The sequence below is a fragment of the Aethalodelphis obliquidens genome, unplaced genomic scaffold (genome assembly GCF_003676395.1).
Source record: "Aethalodelphis obliquidens isolate GAN/ISIS:26980383/991018 unplaced genomic scaffold, ASM367639v1 scaffold9, whole genome shotgun sequence".
NCBI lineage: Eukaryota > Metazoa > Chordata > Mammalia > Artiodactyla > Delphinidae > Aethalodelphis > Aethalodelphis obliquidens.
This window is the reverse complement of record NW_020837953.1, coordinates 22,415,050-22,434,172: the sequence shown is the minus strand read 5'-3', so window position 1 is coordinate 22,434,172 and position 19,123 is coordinate 22,415,050. Positions and strand designations below refer to the sequence as shown.

The 19,123-nt window shown below is 45.7% G+C and overlaps 1 protein-coding gene and 1 long non-coding RNA gene across 2 annotated transcripts in view; both read right to left on the bottom strand.

Annotated features, from left to right (window-relative positions):
* Positions 1-257: 257 nt before the first annotated feature.
* Positions 258-5,575, bottom strand: LOC113621795 (uncharacterized). The gene is made up of 3 exons (XR_003433311.1): positions 4,695-5,575; positions 1,890-4,352; positions 258-1,074 (listed from the first exon to the last, which is right to left on the bottom strand). It is a non-coding gene; the product is annotated as an uncharacterized LOC113621795 (long non-coding RNA).
* A 1,792-nt stretch (positions 5,576-7,367) lies between these two features.
* SF3A3 (splicing factor 3a subunit 3) overlaps positions 7,368-19,123 on the bottom strand; it is a 29,417-nt gene continuing 17,661 nt past the window's right edge. Inside the window, exons 16-17 of the mRNA XM_027109033.1 lie at positions 8,597-8,652; positions 7,368-7,677 (exon numbers count right to left, since the gene is read on the bottom strand). Coding sequence (XP_026964834.1) covers positions 7,600-7,677; positions 8,597-8,652 — 134 coding nt within the window. The 3' untranslated portion in view covers positions 7,368-7,599. The remainder of the gene's footprint in view (positions 7,678-8,596; positions 8,653-19,123) is intronic.

The following is a 19,123-nucleotide window of genomic DNA, read 5'->3' as shown; positions in this document are numbered from 1 at the left end:
GTCTGGGAAGCTCCCACGTGCCGCGGAGCAACTAAGCCCGTGCGCCACAACTACTGAGCCTGCACTCTAGAGCCCACGAGCCACAACTACTGAGCCCGCATGCCACAGCTACTGAAGCCCGCATGCCTAGAGCCCGTGCTCCTCAACAAGAGAAGTCACTGCAATGAGAAGCCCGCGCACTGCAACGAAGAGTAGCCCCCGCTCGCCACAACTAGAGAAAAGCCCACGCACAGCAACGAAGACCCAATGCAGCCAAAAATAAATAAATTAAAATAAATAAATGTATTTTTTTTAATTAAAAAAAAAAGATACAGCTACAGGAATCAGAGCTGGGGGTGGGCCTGGGGACTTGCAGGGCCTATGGGACCTTCCTGCCTGCCGCTCCCTGACTGCTGAGCGAAGGAACAGCAGCAGAGCGCCAGCCAGGGTCCAGGGCAGGGGGCTCCTTGTGGCCCCTGGTGCGGCCCCGTTGAAGTGGAGGTTCTCATCCAGCTGGAGGCAGCTGCCTGAGGCTGAGGCTTGGCAGCACTCCTGGTAGCAGGGCTGAGCCACAGCCCTGTGACACCTGGGCGTCCCTGTCACGCAGGCCTGGCTGCGCCCTGCAGTGTAGCCTGAGCTGGACCGTTTCAGCTGCAAAAAGAGATGAGACCGTTCATCCTCCCCTTGCCTTCGTCCCCCATTCACAGAGACAAAAAATGTTAAGTTGGGTTGTGGGCTGAGCTGAACTTCCTTGGACCCCTCTCTCCACCCCCATGAGGCCAGCCAGCCAGTCCCCAGAGAACATACAGGGTGATCAGAAACAAGGGGGCATGTCACAGACACGGAAGATTCCAGCCACTGCCTTGGATTTCAGCATAATGTGGAGCTCAGAGGGTCGAGCAGCCTGGCCCTCAGCAGGTCTAGCTCCAGCCCGATTCGGCTGCTGACCCATTCGTCGAGCGGGGGAGAAGGGAGGCCTGCAGTTCTGAGGGAGGGCAGCACCCAACCTTGGAGCACTTCAGGGGCCCACCTCACAGAAGTCCAAGCCCTCGGGGCACTCGGCCACAGCTTTCTGCCTTGGCAGGAGATTTTCCCCTTGAAGAGAGAGTGAAGGGAAGGGTAAGGGGTGTGGAGCCCTGTGAGCTCCAGACAGAGGCGGGGCTGGAGCCCCATCCTGCCTGTCCCACTGGCCCCAGCCACAGCCACCCCTCGCTGTCCATTCCTGCTTCCACTTCCCAGAGCAGGCAGATGTGGACAGACACTCATGTTTCTCTTGGGGGCTGGCAGGGTGGTGGTCACCAGTGGTGGAGTGGGAAGTGTCTTTTCCTCTGGGATGGTCAGGTGGCCTAGGCCTGGGAGCAGAGCAGAGCTGTCTGGGGAAGGGCTATGACACGTCTGCTGGGGGACAATTCCTCTGCAAAGCCCCAGGCCGCCCCCCAGGGGAGGGCATCTTGTGTGTGGACTTCACAACCTGAAACTCTCCCATCTCTGCCACCTGGAGACGCACAGGAACTTGCTCTGGCTTCCTTGGAGCTTGTGGGGAGGAGAGCACTGGCCCAGCTGGGCGGGGAAAGGTGGCGAGTCAGAAGGGGAAAATCCAGAAGGGGTGGGGCACTGAGGAGGAGGGTAGACCTCAAAGCTAAGGGTCAGCCCGACAAGGTTGGGGTGTTGATAGAGGCTGGGGAGGTTGGGGAAAACAGCTCAGGTGTTGGGGGCCTGTCAGAGGGTGGGCTCAGAGCTGGGCGCTAGTGGGTGGGCAAGGCTCAGGGCTGGGGACAGGTGGGGCGGGGCTCAGAACTTATGGGGCCAATGGGAGGAAGAGTCAGAGTGGAGGGCAATGGAGGAGGGGCTTGGAGTTGGAGGACCACGGAGGAGGGGTTCAGAGCTGCAGGCTAGGGGGACTGTCTCACCCGAGGCCGACTGGTTGAGCTCCAGGCAGAGCGGGCCACCACTGCAGCACTGCAGAGAGCCGGGTCGGGGCTAGAGGCCAGCAGGTAAGGGCTGGGGCTGGTTTCATTTCTCCCCTCACAACTGAGGCTGCACCAGGCCATATAGTGGGAAGCGTTGAGTTGGATCAGCTGGGTAAAGAGAGTGCCTGCGAGTCCAGGGGGATGGGGGGTGGCCAGCCAGTCCCGGGCCATATCTCAACTCTCAGGGCAACCCAAACACCGACTCCTCTCTCTTCCGCTTCAGCACCTCCCTCCCAGCACCTTACTGGAGGTACCTGAATGTCACACCCCTTCCAACCCTGCAGCAGCCCCTCCTGGCAGCACCCTGCCTGGTCCCCCACAGCAGCCCTACCCCTGCACTCGCAGTAGCTCTCCCCTGCGCTGCACTCTGCTCTTTGGTTGAAAGGCTCTGCTTCCTGGTTTGCACGCCTCTCCATAGCAGTGGAAGCTATGGGACATCTGTGGGAGGGTTTGAACGCTGTGGCCCTCTTCCCACGGGTGAAGGCATCCAGGAGGCTCTCTCCCCTTTCACAGACTGCTTTGCCGCTTACCTGGACAGGGGCGGGGGTCAGCTGGCTTCTCACCAGGTTCTGGGCTACCAGTAGGACCTGCAGGAGGACTGGTAGGAGGAAAAGGAGAGAGGAGACCACTGCAGGAAGCAACCAGCTCAAGAGTCAAGGTTAAGGAAAGGTCATGCAGCGGTTAAGTAGAAGGGGCCACGACACAGGTGAAAAGATGGGATAGCCTCAGGGCCCAGGAGCAGTCACAGGTTAGGGTTGGTCACCTGGACCAGGAAAGGCTGGGGTCCCTGGGCTTAGGACAGCTATCTCGGAGCAAAGCAGCCTGATGGCTACTACCGGTCACAGACATCTTCTGAGAGGTAGGCCAGGAGCCCGAGAGAGTGAGGGACTGGTCCTGGGCAGCCCAGGGGAGGGCTGCAAACAGAGATTCCCATTACTACGCTATGCAAAGGAGTAAACTAAGGCTGGGAGCAGGGGGGTCAACTTGTATGGAATAAGGGGTCCCAGGGGCTGGGCTTTTGCTTCCCGCAAGTCATACTTTCAGAGTGACATTGAGGCAGGCACAAAGGGGCCTGTAGCCTGGTAACGGCCCCTTTGAGAGTAAATGTTGTTGGCATGGCAACAGCAGCATCCCAGGCCCGAGGGGAGACAGAGCTGGAGCAGGTGCAGTGACAGGAAATAGACATCCGGTGCTTCTGATGTGGCCTCATTTGCCTCTGACATCAGAAGCTGCTGGGGGTGGGGAGTGGCGGGTGATGGGCTTCCTCAGAACCCAGGGCAGGGAAATGCTGGGTCACAGAGAGGGTCAGAAGTCAGGGCTCCCCTTGTCCAGATTCTTCAGGGTTCAGACCCAACCCTGTTTCTAAATCAGAGGTGAGCTAAGGGCAGGAGGTAGCTCTCAGACCCTGGATAGCTGGATGCCAGCTCTGGTTCCCCCAGGACGAAGGGATCAGATCTGTAAGGGTCTGCTAAGCCCAGGTTCAAGTTTTTCCATGCGAGGCAGAAAACTGCTGGAGATGGGAGAGGGGGACCTTATTCTATCTTCCCGCCCAACCCTGGGAGGCTGAGCACAACCCAGCCCCCAGATTTCCCAGGGCTAACAGGGCATGTTTCCCTGCCATCAAGGGTTGGCCCTCCATCAGCACTTGGATCTCACAGATGATGGCTGCCAGGGTGATGTGATACAGAGGAGAGCCTGGACCCTGTCTGGGCTGGGCCCCTTCTGGCCATGGTCTTTAATGCATGAGTGGGGCTGTGTTCAGAATCCTGGGTGCAGAGGTGAGGCAGGGTAGGACCCCTTGGCAACAGGGGCCACTTCTCTCCCCACCCTCACCCCTCCTTACTACCAGGAGCCTCAGCCCCTCCAATGCTACACTCAAGAAGTGTTCTCATCCAGTTAACAGCTCTCAAAGGGACTTCAGTCTCCAAAGGCAAATAGGTCAAGAGGGGGGCCCAGAGGTTCTCCCCAGCCCCTGTGTCCTTGTGAAAGGAAGGACCCAAGCCTCCCACACAGCCCCTTTCCCGCTTCCTGGTTGGGACAGCTGAGGCTGGAGGGACAGCTCAGGAGTGTGAGGGAAGCAGACCATCAGAAAGCCGGGCGAAGCTTAGACGGTTACTTGGTATCTGTGCTAGTTCTGCTCCTTGCCCATCTACTTTAGTCTGTGCATGTCTCCATAAATAGAACATTCCCAGTATTCCCTGAGCCCCACCCCATCCCAGCTGTAGACCTACCTGCGCACCTGAAGATGTGGAGGGCAACCAGCGTGTGTGCCTGAGTCAGGGAGGCTGGAAGCTGGCGGCTGCCCCTCCTCCCCTCCAGTCATCTGTTAGCTCTGGCAGTTCCCTCTGATGCTGCTGCCACCGGGGACACAGGCAAAAGAAGGAAGCACAGCTGATGTCCAGACTGAAGCCAGAGGGAGAAAATAAAGTCAACTGGCAGGTAGAAGGACCCCACTGGAACGTGTCTTATCTGTGTAGATGAGAAACCTGGCAGGTGGAGCAGGCTCTCAGAAGAGATGAGAGGGATGGGAGGCCAGGGTCGTCCCAGGGCCCACCTGCAACGGGAGAACTCTGTCTGATAGTGGAAAGGGGAGTGGGTGGGGAGAGGTCACAGGCCCATTCCTCCCAAGAGAACTTAGAGACGAGGCTGCCAGCAGGGCAGGATGGAAGGATGAAGGGAGAGGTAGTTATCATCCCAAGGATAAAAAAATGTAAAAACAATGCAGAGGGAAGACAGAAACCTCACCTTTGTCTGACGCTCACTTCCCAACACATGGGTTACTTTTAGGGTGCTCCCTTTGTAGAGCCTTCCAGCACAAGCTGACCCAGAGAGGGGAACAGAAGGGAAGTGGAGGAAAGGGATGACAGCTGAGGCTGGACACAGATTTACTGGATTTCCTCTCAGAGGTAGGGAGAGAGGAGACTCCCGCTTCTGGGAGGTTCATCCCAAGATCAGCCTCTGGGTTCAGCAGGGCCAATCTGGGGGTCAAGCCCAGATTCCTGCCTGGGCTGGGAGGGCAGGCAGAGTCCTGCAGTTGCTCTGATGGAGCAGTTTCCTCCTTGAAAAGTGAGCTGAATCATCTGTTCCTGGCAGGCAGTGCCCTGGCAGAGGTTCAGACTCCAGGTCTAAAGGAGAGATTCTCATAAGACTCAGGAACCAAGGATGCACTTCTGGGGATTCAAGAGCCCCTGAAATTGTGTGCAAGAATGTATATGCAGGGACTTCCCTGGCAGTCCAGTGGTTAACACTCCCCGCTTCCACTGCAGTGGGCGCAAGTTTGATCCCCGGTGGGGAAACTAAGATCCCGCATGCCATGCAGCACTGCAAAAAAAAAAAAAGTATATGCAAGCATACTTTTCTAAGGAGAAAGTCCACAGTTATCTTTGTTTTTCCAAAGGAATCTATGATCCTTAAAAAAGATTAAGAACTACTGACCTAAACCCAGGAAGAGCACCACTCCGCTCTCCTTAGCCTAGTAAGGGGGCTCAGTTGTAATCCTGTTCTTCTTATAGCAGACCCCTGAAGGCCAGACTTCAGGGAGCCACCTCTGGGGAGAACCACTGCTTCTTTATTTATTTTAAAATATTTATTTATTTATATAAATTATTTTGGCTGTGCCGGGTCTTAGTTGCGGCATGCGGACTTCTGGCGGCATGTGGGATCTAGTTCCCAGACCAGGGATCAAACCCGGGCCCCCTGCCTTGGGAGCGGGGAGTCTTACCCGCTGGACCACCAGGGAAGTCCCGAGAACCACTTCTGACTTATGCAAGTTTGCAGGCACCTCCTGAGTAACTCTGTGCCCCTCAGGGCTGGGTGGAGCTGGCCACACAACTCTTCCAGCTGGCCCAGGTGTTACTGCACCTCCTTACCTCTGGGTCTGCTCCCACCATCTCACATCCATTTAATTCTCAAGATTTGCAAACCTAGCTGTGCCTGGCACGTGGAAGGCACTAAAAAATATTTGGATGAATGTAACAAATGAACAAGAGGAGTCTCCGCCCCCGCCAGGGGCTTGTTTCCTTCCAGGCACCTCTGGCTCAGTTCACAGGATGACTAGTTATCTGGGCAAGGATGATGGCAGGACTCCACAGAACCTGGTCCCACCACCCCTCCACACTGTAAAGAAAACAAACGGGCTCTTGGAACGCTCCATTGATTGACCTTGCCGTCCCAGGTACCCACTCCTGAAGAGGGGGCTCAGAGGAATGTGACGGTGGGAAAGCATCAGGTGTGTCCCTGGGGAGGCCTGATGCTGCTACTGCCCCAGCTGGAAGGCTGGAGAGACATCCCCTCCCATGTTCACCATTTCCCAGGCTTTAACTCTCTTCTCAAAAGGCAATGTCTCCTTGCACTTTGGGCCTATTTTCAGTTATCAATGTTTTTAGTTGGCTCAATTCGGTTTTATTATCAATTCGCTCTGCTTTAGAAACTCAGGCTCTGGCGAGGTTGTCCAACTGGGGTTTTAAGCAACTGGAGGAGCCAAAGTACAAATGAACATGTGAGGAGTTGCCCAAGGGATGGGTTGAGCCAGTAAGGAAAATCCCAACCTGGTGGTGAAGCCCTACTCATGGAGATAACTAGGGCAATAGATGAGAGTGAGGGAAAGGCCAGCTCTGGAGCTGGGATCCTTCCAAGCAGACGTATAAGTAGATATATTACAAACAAACTGAAGGTCTGGGTGCTGAGGGGCAAAGGGGCCCTCTGGGGAATCCTGTTCTGGCCCCGGCCCTGGCCTTCAGATGACTGTGCTGTGGGCAGATCAGGGCCCCCTGGCTCCCCTAGTTCTTTCCCTTTGGGATCTGAATCCCTCAGATTCAAATCCTGAGGCAGCTGCTCAACTCCACCCAGATCTTGGCAATCTGGGCTTGGAGAACACAAGAATATTAGCCACTTCTCAGTCAAGTAAGGATCCCATGGAAGACAAAGGGAGACCAAAGCCTCTTGTTCTGAAGTAGCAAGCAGGTGAAGTCAGTGCTGGTCTTAGTTTCACTGTGTGCCAGGCTGCTGACGCTTAGAGAAGGGGCAGGGCAGCAGGCCCATTCCAAAACAGCCCAAGTCCTTCCTTTATGCAAATAAAAAGGCAACCCTGGTGCCACAACTTTGTCCTTAGCAGAGGTCCTGGCTCACCCTCCCCATCTTTCCCTAGTACAGTATGTGCACGAATGGCTGACTCAACTAAGGGCAGGGCTTATCCTGGGGTGATGCTCATTTGGAGAAGTGGCAGCAAATTGGGGGGGGGGGGAATGAGGCTAAGTCAGAATTACCCAGCATAATATATGTAACATAACATAAAACTTATGTTATGCTTACGCTCATTAAACTTCAGTTGCTACTGAAGATCGTGAGAAAGAGGTAGGGAGGTGTTAAGAACTAGAGGACTGAATTAATACATAATCCCGGGCTTCAGAACAAGACACATTCAGAACAAGGGCTGGTTTTATTTTCCAACAGAATCTTTTTTAATATAAAACAAAGATAAAACACACCTCAACCCTGCAATATGCCAGCATGCCTTGCTTCTACAAGATGCATGCTAGTCCGTAAGACTAAGTAGCAAAGAGTCTTTAGGAGCGTTTGGCTGGGAGAAATAGAAAAAGCAGATCTTAAGGAAGACTGGGCTAGCCCCACAGCTGAGAAACATCCCTGAACACTAGAGCAGTCCTTGTCTTTTCAGATCCTCGTACGTCTTCTTGTTCACAACATTCCCACTGGAGTCTTCGTACTCTTCCTAAAGGGAAGAGGAACACCATTAGCTACACCTCCTGGGAGAAATGTTTGGAGCCAACCTCTGGATACCTGAGCTCACCCTGGCCTGATTCCATGCCATTCGTCTAAGACAGCCTTTCTCAACTGGGGTTCTGCTCTATTGCTCACAGCACCTATTAGACATCTAGGATGGTACCAATTATGACAGATCCTTGTGGCTATCTGAGAAAATAGTTCATTCAAATCACTGCATTTAAGATGAGGAACCCTGGTTGAGAAAGGCTCACTTAAGACATGGTTTTCAAATGGTTCCCAAGAATCCTAGGTTTCTGCCTAAGAGACCACTACAGGGGATGAAAAGCCAAGGCTGAGCTTCTCCACATCCAGAGCAGTTCTGCTTTTTTCTATTTTATTTATTGGAGTTCTACATTACTGTCTGAAAAAGGCTTTGCTGCTAAAAAAAGGGACACTGAAAACCACTGACCTAAAAGAGAAGCAGCAGCTACCGTACCTCACATACACATCATTCCTCATCTCTGAAATCTGTTCAGGATGACTATCTCAGGACCAAGGATAGCTCCCCACCACAGGAGAAGATCATCTCTCATCAGATGCTCTCCTCAAAGGATATCTAATGTATGACATGGAGTCTCAACTTCTTAGCTTATGAATCCTCACGGCAGGACAAGACACAGGGCACTCCTGCTTGCCACTTCAAAACTTCAGTGGGAGAATATAACCTGTCTTAAGACACAGATTTAAAGTCTGACACATTTAATTTAATACCACCAATGAATTAGGCTTACAAGTCAAGAGCCAATTATAGATATTGTCACATTACACTTGCTACTGCAGTGAACCAGGGACCATCTCTTACCTCCCTTCTACATGGTGAGGGAGCTGTCACTTGATGCTCTCCCTGATGCTACGTGAGCACTCACCTCAGTGTCAGGCTGCCATCGTTCCGACGCCTTCTGCAGTTTCAGCTTGGCCCACACTGCAGGACGAGAAATGATCAGCAATCAGATTCCACTGAGTATCTACTGGGTACAAGGTGTTACAACACATTCCTCATTAGGATCCCCCTGAGTGCCTGCCCTTGAGACTTCTACCTGCCCCAAACTGGAATTTTGGTTCTGGACCGCCTGTGGACAAACCCCTTTCATTGCAAAATTTACCATAATGTTTCTTTGCTGTAAAATAAAAGTTGGATCAAATCTAACCAAAGACCTCTTAGAATTGAGAACTGATACTCTCAAAGGAAAAAGATAATGTGGTACAACATATAGGAATTATTGGAAAAAGTGACCTTACTGTATTAAAGTTCATAATAGAAGAGATTGAGAACACTAGACTTTGTCAAATATGTCTATTTAAAGTCTGCTGCATAAGCTCTATTTACAATAGCCAGGACATGGAAACAACCTAAGTGCCCATCATTGGATAAAGAAGATGTGGCACATATATACAATGGAATATTACTCAGCCATAAAAAGAAATGAAATTGAGCTATTTGTAATGAGGTGGATAGACCTAGAGTCTGTCATACAGAGTGAAGTAAGTCAGAAAGTAAAAGATAAATACCGTATGCTAACACATATATATGGAATTTAAGAAGAAAAAAAAAATGTCATGAAGAACCCAGGGGTAAGACAGGAATAAAGACACAGACCTACTGAAGAACGGACTTGAGGATATGGGGAGGGGGAAGGGTGAGCTGTGACAGGGCGAGAGAGAGTCATGGACATATACACACTAACAAACGTAAGGTAGATAGCTAGTGGGAAGCAGCCGCATGGCACAGGGATATTGGCTCGGTGTTTTGTGACAGCCTGGAGGAGTGGGATAGGGAGGGTGGGAGGGAGGGAGACGCAAGAGGGAAGAGATATGGGAACATATGTATATGTATAACTGATTTACTTTGTTATAAAGCAGAAACTAACACACCATTGTAAAGCAATTATACCCCAATAAAGATGTTAAAAAAGATAAAATAAAATAAAAATAATAATAAAGTCTGCTGCACATATTTCAAAAACTTCAGAGGAAAAAAAAAAAAGTGAAATATCATGGCCAAAGAGTCTGAAAGATAAGATGGTTCAACAAACACTGAAGACATTAAAACGAGAATTCTGACAGTTCAATAACTAATTATTCCAAAGATCACGAAAAGGGGAAGACATCTACAGACACCACCATAGCTTCAGAGGGAGGGGATCAAACACGTACAAAGACAGGACAGGTAACAAAACTAGGGAAAGAACAACTTAAACCTGTAAGAATGGTGTCAGGAAGGTGCACCCTTAGAACAAAGAGCTATGTGGAGCAGATGGGACAGGTCTGCTGCTACAGAGATAAGATGATAAAATATTAACAGATTACAGTGAAAAGGAACAATTACTTGATTCTTATATCCTTTCACATTTCCCATCAAGTAGAACAATCTCTAAACTTGACCACACTTTAAAAAAAAAAAAATTTTTGGCCATACCGCATGGCATGCAGGATCTTAGTTCCCGGGATCGAACCCATACCCTCCGCATTGGAAGGCGGAGTCTTAATGACCAGGATGACTAGGGAATTAATAAACTTGACATGATTAGAAGGTATATCTTATAGAGGAAGTTGAAGTCTAAGATGGGTGAAGAAATAGTAAATGAGACAACATGTAAGAAAGTGCTTAGCTCTGTGCCTGGTGTACAGGCGCTCAACTAATCATCTTTTCCTTCCTTGCTAATTGCCTTAAATTAGCTGAAGTCTTCAGGCCCAGATAATATGCACATTACAAAGAAATGGAGAATTTACCACGTGCCAGGGCAGGGCCTTATCATATTCTTTGTCCAGGCCATTCAGGAATCCAACCCAGAGTGGTTTGAAAATACCAGATATCAGAAAGGCTGTCATGATTTTCTTTTCTTTTTTTTTAAGACAGAGTGTGGGCCATCTCAGAAGGTGAGAGGCCCTGAAATATAGGGTGGTTAGTTTTTTTTTTAATAAATTTATTTATTTATTTTTGGCTGTGTTGGGTCTTTATTGCTGTGCGCAGGCTTTCTCTAGTTGAGGCAAGCGGGGGCTACTCTTCGTTGCAGTGCGCGGGCTTCTCATTGCGGTGGCTTCTCTCATTGTGGAGCACGAGCTCTAGGCACGCGGGCTCAGTAGTTGTGGCTCATGGGCTCTAAAGCGCAGGCTCAGTAGTTGTGGCACACGGGCTTAGTTGCTCCGCAGCATGTGGGATTTTCCCGGACCAGGGATCGAACCTGTGTCCCCTGCATTGGCAGGCAGATTCTCAACCACTGTGCCACCAGGGAAACCCCTGTCATTATTTTCTTAAAGAAAAAAGTGGATGTAGGAAACTGGAGCAGTGAGGGAGATGTTACTCTTCAGAGGAATCTGAAAACAATTAGAAAAAAATGGAACCACCTCTGGGCGCCAGCGTGGGTTCACGAAGAATAAGTGAGGCAAATTAATTCGAATTTCCTATTTTTGATGGGATAGTGCCGACCTGATAAAAGGTATAGACACAGGATATCATGATTTTAGCAAAGCGATTGCTCTCACAGGCAATGTCCCTAGAGTTCATGAAAACATTGTAACTCTCATGATACTGCCATTAAACAAGATGGTGTATTTGAACCTGATGCTATTAGTTTATTAGTTTAGTAGATTTATACCTAGTGAATATTGGTCAATTGTGACCAACCACCTAAATGGGGAATCTCTGGTGGCAATTCCATAGGGCTCTTTCTTAGCTGTCTTTTGTTCACCTTAAAAAAAAATCGTAAGTCTGGAACGATGGAATGATTAAAATAATAAATTTATAAGTGAAATCCTTCATTTAAGTAAAAAAAACAAAAAACCTACTGTAACTTAAATGACAGTACTGAATCTCTCCCTCCTTGCTAAAAGCGCCAAAAGGAAAACTTCAACAGAATGATCTAAAACAAAGACAAGCAAATCCAGTGTGACAGCTGTGTCAACGGTTACTTCCTTGCCCACTCCCATTAGGGAACACATCTTCCCAAGGTGTTCTGGAAGGAGCAGTCCTGGTCTAACAAGTAGCTATTTTTGCTGCCAGCTACTGAAAAGACAGCTGACTGGACTACAGATGTCACCTGACCCAGCTGCACCTACCTATTGTCTTTCCCAGATATTAGAAATTGGGACACTGAGAGACTGAGCTGGATGATGGCAGGCTCTGAAAACTGAGAAAGGTCATACAGGGCAAGGGCTAGAGTTGTCTTCATTGTGAGCTAAGGCTTAAAGAGAAGACACAAGGAAGTGGAGAAGGCATACATGTAGAGGCAAGCACAGCTGGATAAGCATATACTTGCTAACATGATGGAGGGCATGGAGTTAGGTTTTAATTGGTTCTCTTCCTCATAACCAAAAATCCTTAAGATGTCTAGTTTTGATGCTTTCAAAAAACCCCAAACCCAAAACCACACACAAAATCCAGGTTTAATAAAAAAATAACTATTCCACCGATAGGAAAAGAAGAAAAATTGCAGAAACTCTACAGAATAGAATTAACTTTGATTTCATAATTCATTGGCGCCTACTACTAGTGAGACACCTGAGATAAAGTCTGTCATGATCTTGTGGGAGTCAAGATATATAAAACCATCTATCTGTTACTGAAAGTCCTAAAGGAAGACAGAGAGTTAATCTAAGATACTTAAAGGGAGGAATAATCCCTGGGAAAAGAAAGGGAGGGGGAAGGTGATGATAAATTTGTAATAAACCTATAAATGATCTATTGGGGGGGATGAGAAGAGAAAGTGATATTGAGATAGAAGTGAAACTACAAATGCTTCTATTGAGATAGAAGTGAAACTACAAATGTAGAGAACCTACAAATATTCAAGGGAAGTCATGATGGGTGGAAATGATACAATAAATCAAAGAAGTGGTAATAATAATAATATGCATATAACAGAAATTGATAAACCTAGACACCTGAATAAGGAGATAAATATTGAAAACAATATGGATAATGGAAAAATCATGAACCTGCCAATAATATTCTGGAAAAAAAATTAAGTTGTCTAAAAATCTTTGTATGGCTAAAGAGAAAATGCATAAAGTTTTTTCTGGAATATACCTTAATGATCATCTCAAAAACATCTACTTGATGATGATTTAAAAGAAGGCAGGATAGCACTGTGGAAAGAGAAGAGACTGCTGTAGAACAGACATGGGTTTGCTCCATGGCTTTCTTCCACTTACATGCTATGTGACTTTGAAAAACTTACCTCATTTTCCTCTTCTGGAAAATGTGGGGGACCTCCTACATCACTGGTTGCTCTGAAGATTAAATGAGTGTAAAAATCTCCTATTTACCTGGCATACACCAGGCACCTGGTAAATGGTAGCTAGTAATAGTAAGATTAAACTCCAAATGAAAAGATAAGGGTGACTTTGGATCTCATGCCTCAGACTCTGCAGAGGAGCCCACAAGTGAAGCTGATAATGATGGCAGCTTATGCTTCTTCATTGAATACATTCTACCCTGTGGTCAGACAGGCTGTAGCACTTGACCTGCATTATCTCATTTAAACTTTGAGACAACTCTCTGAAGTAGATATATGAATATTATTACCACCCACATTTGATGGATAAGGAACTAAAAGACCTAACTTGTCCTGTGTCCCATAGCCAGTAAGTAAGCGGTGGAGCCATGATTTGGACCCTAACCAGTGGCCTCTCCAGAGTCTGCACACTTAACCACCACATGAAACTATATTAGGAATGTGGTTTTGAACCAACTTTACCCTTGAAGCAGAACATATGAAAACATATAAAACTTGACAGAATCCATCAACCAAGTCCTAGGGAAAAAGATCATGACAAGACGTAATGGAAGTAAAACCTACTATGCATAAAATAAATAAGTTACAAGGATATAGCACAGGGAATAGAGCCCATATTCTATAATAACTATAAATGCAGTGTGATATTTAAAAATACTGAATCACTATACTGTACACGTGAAACATATAATGTTGTAAATCAACTATACTTCAATTTAAAAAAAGTGAAATAAAAGAGATAATGGCAATCTGAAAGCAGAAAAAACACTTTTTATAAACAAGGTGATAAGGATATTGATAGATATGAGATTAAAGACATAATGTCTCCAGAATCACTATGAGGGTAAGACGTACAGAATTTACACTGCTTCAGGCCATCCAGATATAATCATCTCCTATAAATAACTCAACTAATAATACATATTAATAATAATAGAAATTTGTAGTACAAAGAAACTATTAGATGAAACATTAAAAGACTTCCCTGGTGGCACAGTGGTTAAGAATCCACCTGCCAATGCAGAGGACACAGGTTCAATCCCTGGTCTGGGAAGATCCCACATGCCGTGGAGCAACTAAGCCCATGCGCCACAACTACTGAGCCTGCACGCCACAACTACTGAAGCCCACGCACCCTAGAGCCTGTGCACCACAACTACTGAAGCCTGCACACTCTAGGGGCTGTGTGCCGCAACTACTGAGGCCCACACGCCTAGAGCCCATGCTCCGCAACAAGAGAAGCCACCGCACCGCAACAAAGAGTAGCCCCTGCTCACTACAACTAGAGAAAGCCCGCACGCAGCAATGAAGACCCAACACAGCCAAAAAACAAAGAAACATTAAAGTTAGAAATGTTAGAAAACTACCTGTCAAAGAAATAGCTTCAAGTCTACTATATAATCTATGTAAGTGAGAAATCTAACAAGATAACCTTTCCAGCAAAGGAGTTAAATATAAATAGATCAATTAATACACATTGTAAAGAGCTTAATATCCCTATACAAGGATAAGCACTGATGACTGGGGTAAAAAAGAGCCCACATTTGCTGCCAAAATTTTGATAACTGGGGAAATGGTCTAAGTCTATTACAATAGAACAAACAAGCTATCAGGTAATGGGAATTTCGAAAAGAAAATGGGAGTGATCAATAAGGTTACAATACAATATTGAGTTTATGTGGCTCAAATAACACAAATTAAAATATACACAAAACTGGCAGAAATGCAAGAGACAAAGCTTAATTACAACTGGAAATGTAAACATGTCTTTATCAGAATTCAAAAGAAATAGATGTAAGTATGAAATTAAAAACCTGAAAACTGCAGGAAATTTAAACAGCCTACAGGTGGAGAGACATACTTCCTTTCAGGTATACACAAATCTTTAACAAATCACTGACTATATACTTGGACACAAAGATAAAATACATTCTAAAGGCAGAAATTCTGTAACTTACTGCATGGACCAAGAAAAAAAAAGAAAAGAAACAATGAAAGAATCAGTGCTTTTAAAAATAATTACTGAATTATTCTTTAAAACTCAGAAACAACCTCTTTAATAAACAAAGCTCTAAATATAACATATCAATAATGGATATTTCCAATGGATTCCTAACAGAATGATGACTAGTTCTAAATGCCTGTATTAGAAAGAATAAAGAACAAAAACAAGAAAGTTCTTGACTAACCAAAGCAATTTTGAGAAATAAAAATAGTGCTAGAGGTATCACACTCCCTGACTTCCGACTATACTATAAAGCTACAGTAATCAAAACAGTATGGTAGTGGCACAAAAACAAGACACCTAGATCAATGGAACAGAATACAGAGCCCAAAACAAACCCATACACTTATGGTCAATTAACCTATGACAAAGGAGGCAAGAATATACAGTGGGGAAAAGATAGTCCCTTCAATAAGTGGTGCTGGGGGACTTCCCTGGTGGTCCAGTGTCTAAGACTCCACGCTCCCAATGCACGGGGCCCGGGTTCAATCCTTGGTCAGGGAACTAGATCCCACATGCCGCAACTAAGAGTTCAAATTCTGCAACTAAAGATCCCGCATGCCTCAATGAAGACCTGGTGCAGCCAAATAAATAAATAAATATATATCTTTAAAAAAGTGGTGCTGGGCTTCCCTGGTGGTGCAGTGGTTGAGAGTCCGCCTGCCGATGCAGGGGACATGGGTTTGTGCCCCAGTCCAGGAGGATCCCACATGCCACAGAGCAGTTAGGCCCGTGAGCCATGGCCGCTAAGCCTGCGTGTCCGGAGCCTGCGCTCCGCAACGGAAGAGGCCGCGGGGGTGAGAGGCCCGCGTACCGCCAAAAAAAAAAAAAAAAAAAGTGGTGCTAGGAAAACTGGACAGCTACATGTAAAAGAATAAAATGAGAACATTTTCTCACATCACATACAAAAATAAACTCAAAATGGATTAAAGACCTAAATGTAAGACCAGAAACCATAAAACTCATAAAAGAAAACAGACACAGAACGCTGTATGACATAAATTGTAGCAATATTTTTTTTGATCTGTCTCCTAAGGCAAAGAAAACAAAAGCAAAATAAATTAAACTTAAAAGCTTTTGCACAGCAAAGGAAATCATTAACAAAATGAAAAGACAACCTACTGAATGGGAGAAAATATTTGCAAATGATATGACTGATAAGGGATTAATATTCAAAATATGTAAACAGCTCATACAACTCAACAGCAAAAAAACAAACAACCTGGTTAAAAAATGGGCAGAAGATCTGAATAGACATTTTTCCAAAGAAGACATACAGATGGCTAACAGGCACATGAAAAGATACTTAACATCACTAATCATCAGAGAAATGCAAATCAAAACCACAATGAAACATCACACCTGTCAGGATAGCTGTCATCAAAAAGACCAGATAACAAATGTTCACAAGGATACGGAAAAAGGGAACCCTTATACTGTTAGTGGGAATGTAAATTGGTGCAGCCACTATGGAAAACAGTATGGAGGTTCCTCAAAAAACTAAAAACAGGGCTTCCCTGGTGGCGCATTGGTTGAGAGTCCACCTGCCGATGCAGGGGGCACGGGTTCGCGCCCCGGTCCAGAAAGATCCCACATGCCGCGGAGTGGGTAGGCCCATTAGCCATGGCCGCTGAGCCTGCGCGTCCAGAGCCTGTTCTCTGCAACAGGAGAGGCTACAACAGTGAGAGGCCCGCGTACCGCCAAAAAAAAAACAAAAACAAAAACTAAAAACAGAAGTACTGCATGATCCAGCAATTCTACTCCTAGATATGTATCAGAAGAAAACAAAAATACTAATTCAAAAAGATACATGCACTCCCAACATTCATAGCAGCATTATTTACAATAGCCAAGATATGGAAGCAACCTAGTGTCCATCAACAAATGAATGAATAAAGAAGATGTGGTGTATGTATACAATGGAATACTACTCAGCCATAAAAAAGGATGACATTTTGCCATTTGCAACAACATGGATGGACCTGGAGGGTATTATGCTTAGTAAAATAAGTCAGACAGAGAAAGACAGTACTGTATGTTATCACTTACATGTGGAATCTAAAAAATAAAACAAAACAAGTGAAGATACTAAAACAAACAGATTCACAGATATTGAGAACTAGTGGTTACCAGTGGGGAGAGGCAAGGGTCGGGGAGGCAATATAAGGATAGGGAATTAGAGGTACAAACTACAATGTATAAAATAAATAAGCTACAAGGACATATTGTACAACACAGAGAATATAGCCAATATTTTATAACTTTTTTTTTTTTGCACAGCTTGTGGGATCTTAGTTCCCCAAAAAAGGGACCAAAGACAGGCCCTCAGCAGTGAAAGCATGGAGCCCTAACCAATGGACCACCAGGGAATTCCCCAATATTTTATAACTTTAAATGGAGCATAATCTATAAAAGTTTTGAGTGACTATATTATTCATCTGAAACTAATATCAACTATACCTTGAAAAAAAAGTAAGTTCTTGATTATAGACTTAAAAAAAGCACAAAGAAACAAGATTGAAGAAAATAATAGTAAAAAGGAAATAGTAATGGGGTGGTGGTGGTGGGATGAATTGGGAGATTGGGATTGACATATATACACTGATATGTATAAAATAGATAACTAATAAGAACGTGCTGTATAAAAAAATAAATAAAATTCAAGTCAAAAAAAAGAGGAAACAGTAAAACTCAGAATAAAAATATTGAGTTTCCTACTTTAAAAATATTGAATTTCATAATAAATCAAGGAATTGTATTGGTTATTAACTAAAGAATCTTCTCAGAGTGGTCCCCTTGTATGAAGAAGTAATCTCTATTTAAAGTTTCAAATGACAGAAGAGAATGTAGCATGTAATCCTATTGATTTTATGACAAAAATATGGTTTTGATCACTAAATCTGACAAGTGTCTGAAAGGAAAACAAAAAGCACATCTTTTATTTATGAATGTAAAAACAAAACTTCTAAAAAGAATCCTCACAGGGTAAATAACTGCATTAGGAACTTCCCTGGTGGTCCAGTGGTTAAGAACCCACCTCCCAATGTAGGGGACGTGGGTTTGATCCCTGGTTGGGAAACTAAGATCCCACATGCCGCGGGGCAACTAAGCCTGCACAGTCTAGAGCCCACACACCACAACTACTGAGCCCGTGTGCCGCAACTAACACCCGATGCATCTAAAGCAAGAAAGAAAGAAAGAATGGGCACAAGTCTAATACAAATACTTCACTAAAGAAGATGCACAGGGCTTCCCTGGTGGCGCAGTGGTTGAGAATCTGTCTGCCAATGCAGGGGACACGGGTTCGAGCCCTGGTCTGGAAAGAGCCCACATTCCACGGAGCAACTAGGCCCGTGAGCCACAACTACTGAGCCTGCGCGTTTGGAGTCTGTGCTCCGCAATAAGAGAGGCCGCGATAGTGAGAGGCCTGCGCACCGCGATGAAGAGTGGCCCCCGCTTGCCGCAACTAGAGAAAGCCCTCGCACAGAAACGAAGACCCAACACAGCCAAAAATAAATAAATTAATTAAAAAAAAAAGAAGATGCACAGATGGGGATTTCCCTGGCGATCCTGCATGGTGTGCAGTGTGGCCAAAACAAAAACAAAACAAAAAAAAGCTGCATTAAAAGAATATCTACCACCCAGTATGAAATAATTCAGGAATGCTGTTTTATTCAAGGCCTGATAAAAGAAAAAGTAGTAAAAATGTTGTCATCTTTCTTTTGAGGAATGTGGTAATAAAATCATAAGCCAGTTTTAAAATTAGTGTAGCTGCATCACCATGGTCCTTTAAAACAGCATCCAGGGAAGGACGACTTATTGCCTGCTTCTATTTAACATAAGACTTGGGGGCAATGCTTAGGAAAAATAAATACATGGAACAAAATTAATTAAAACATCCCCTTTGTTTTTGTAGTTGGCATGATTGTAAGCCTAAAATAATGTAAATAGTTCAATTACAAGGCATCAGAAGTAATAAATTAACTCAGGCAATTTGCAGGACATAAGGAAATATACACAAGGGACCTCCTTGGTGGTCCAGTGGCTAAGACTCTGCACTCCCAATGCAGGGGGTCCGGGTTTGATTCCTGGTAAGGGAACTAGATCCTGCATGCTGCAACTAAGATCTGGCGCAGCCAAATAAATAAAATAAG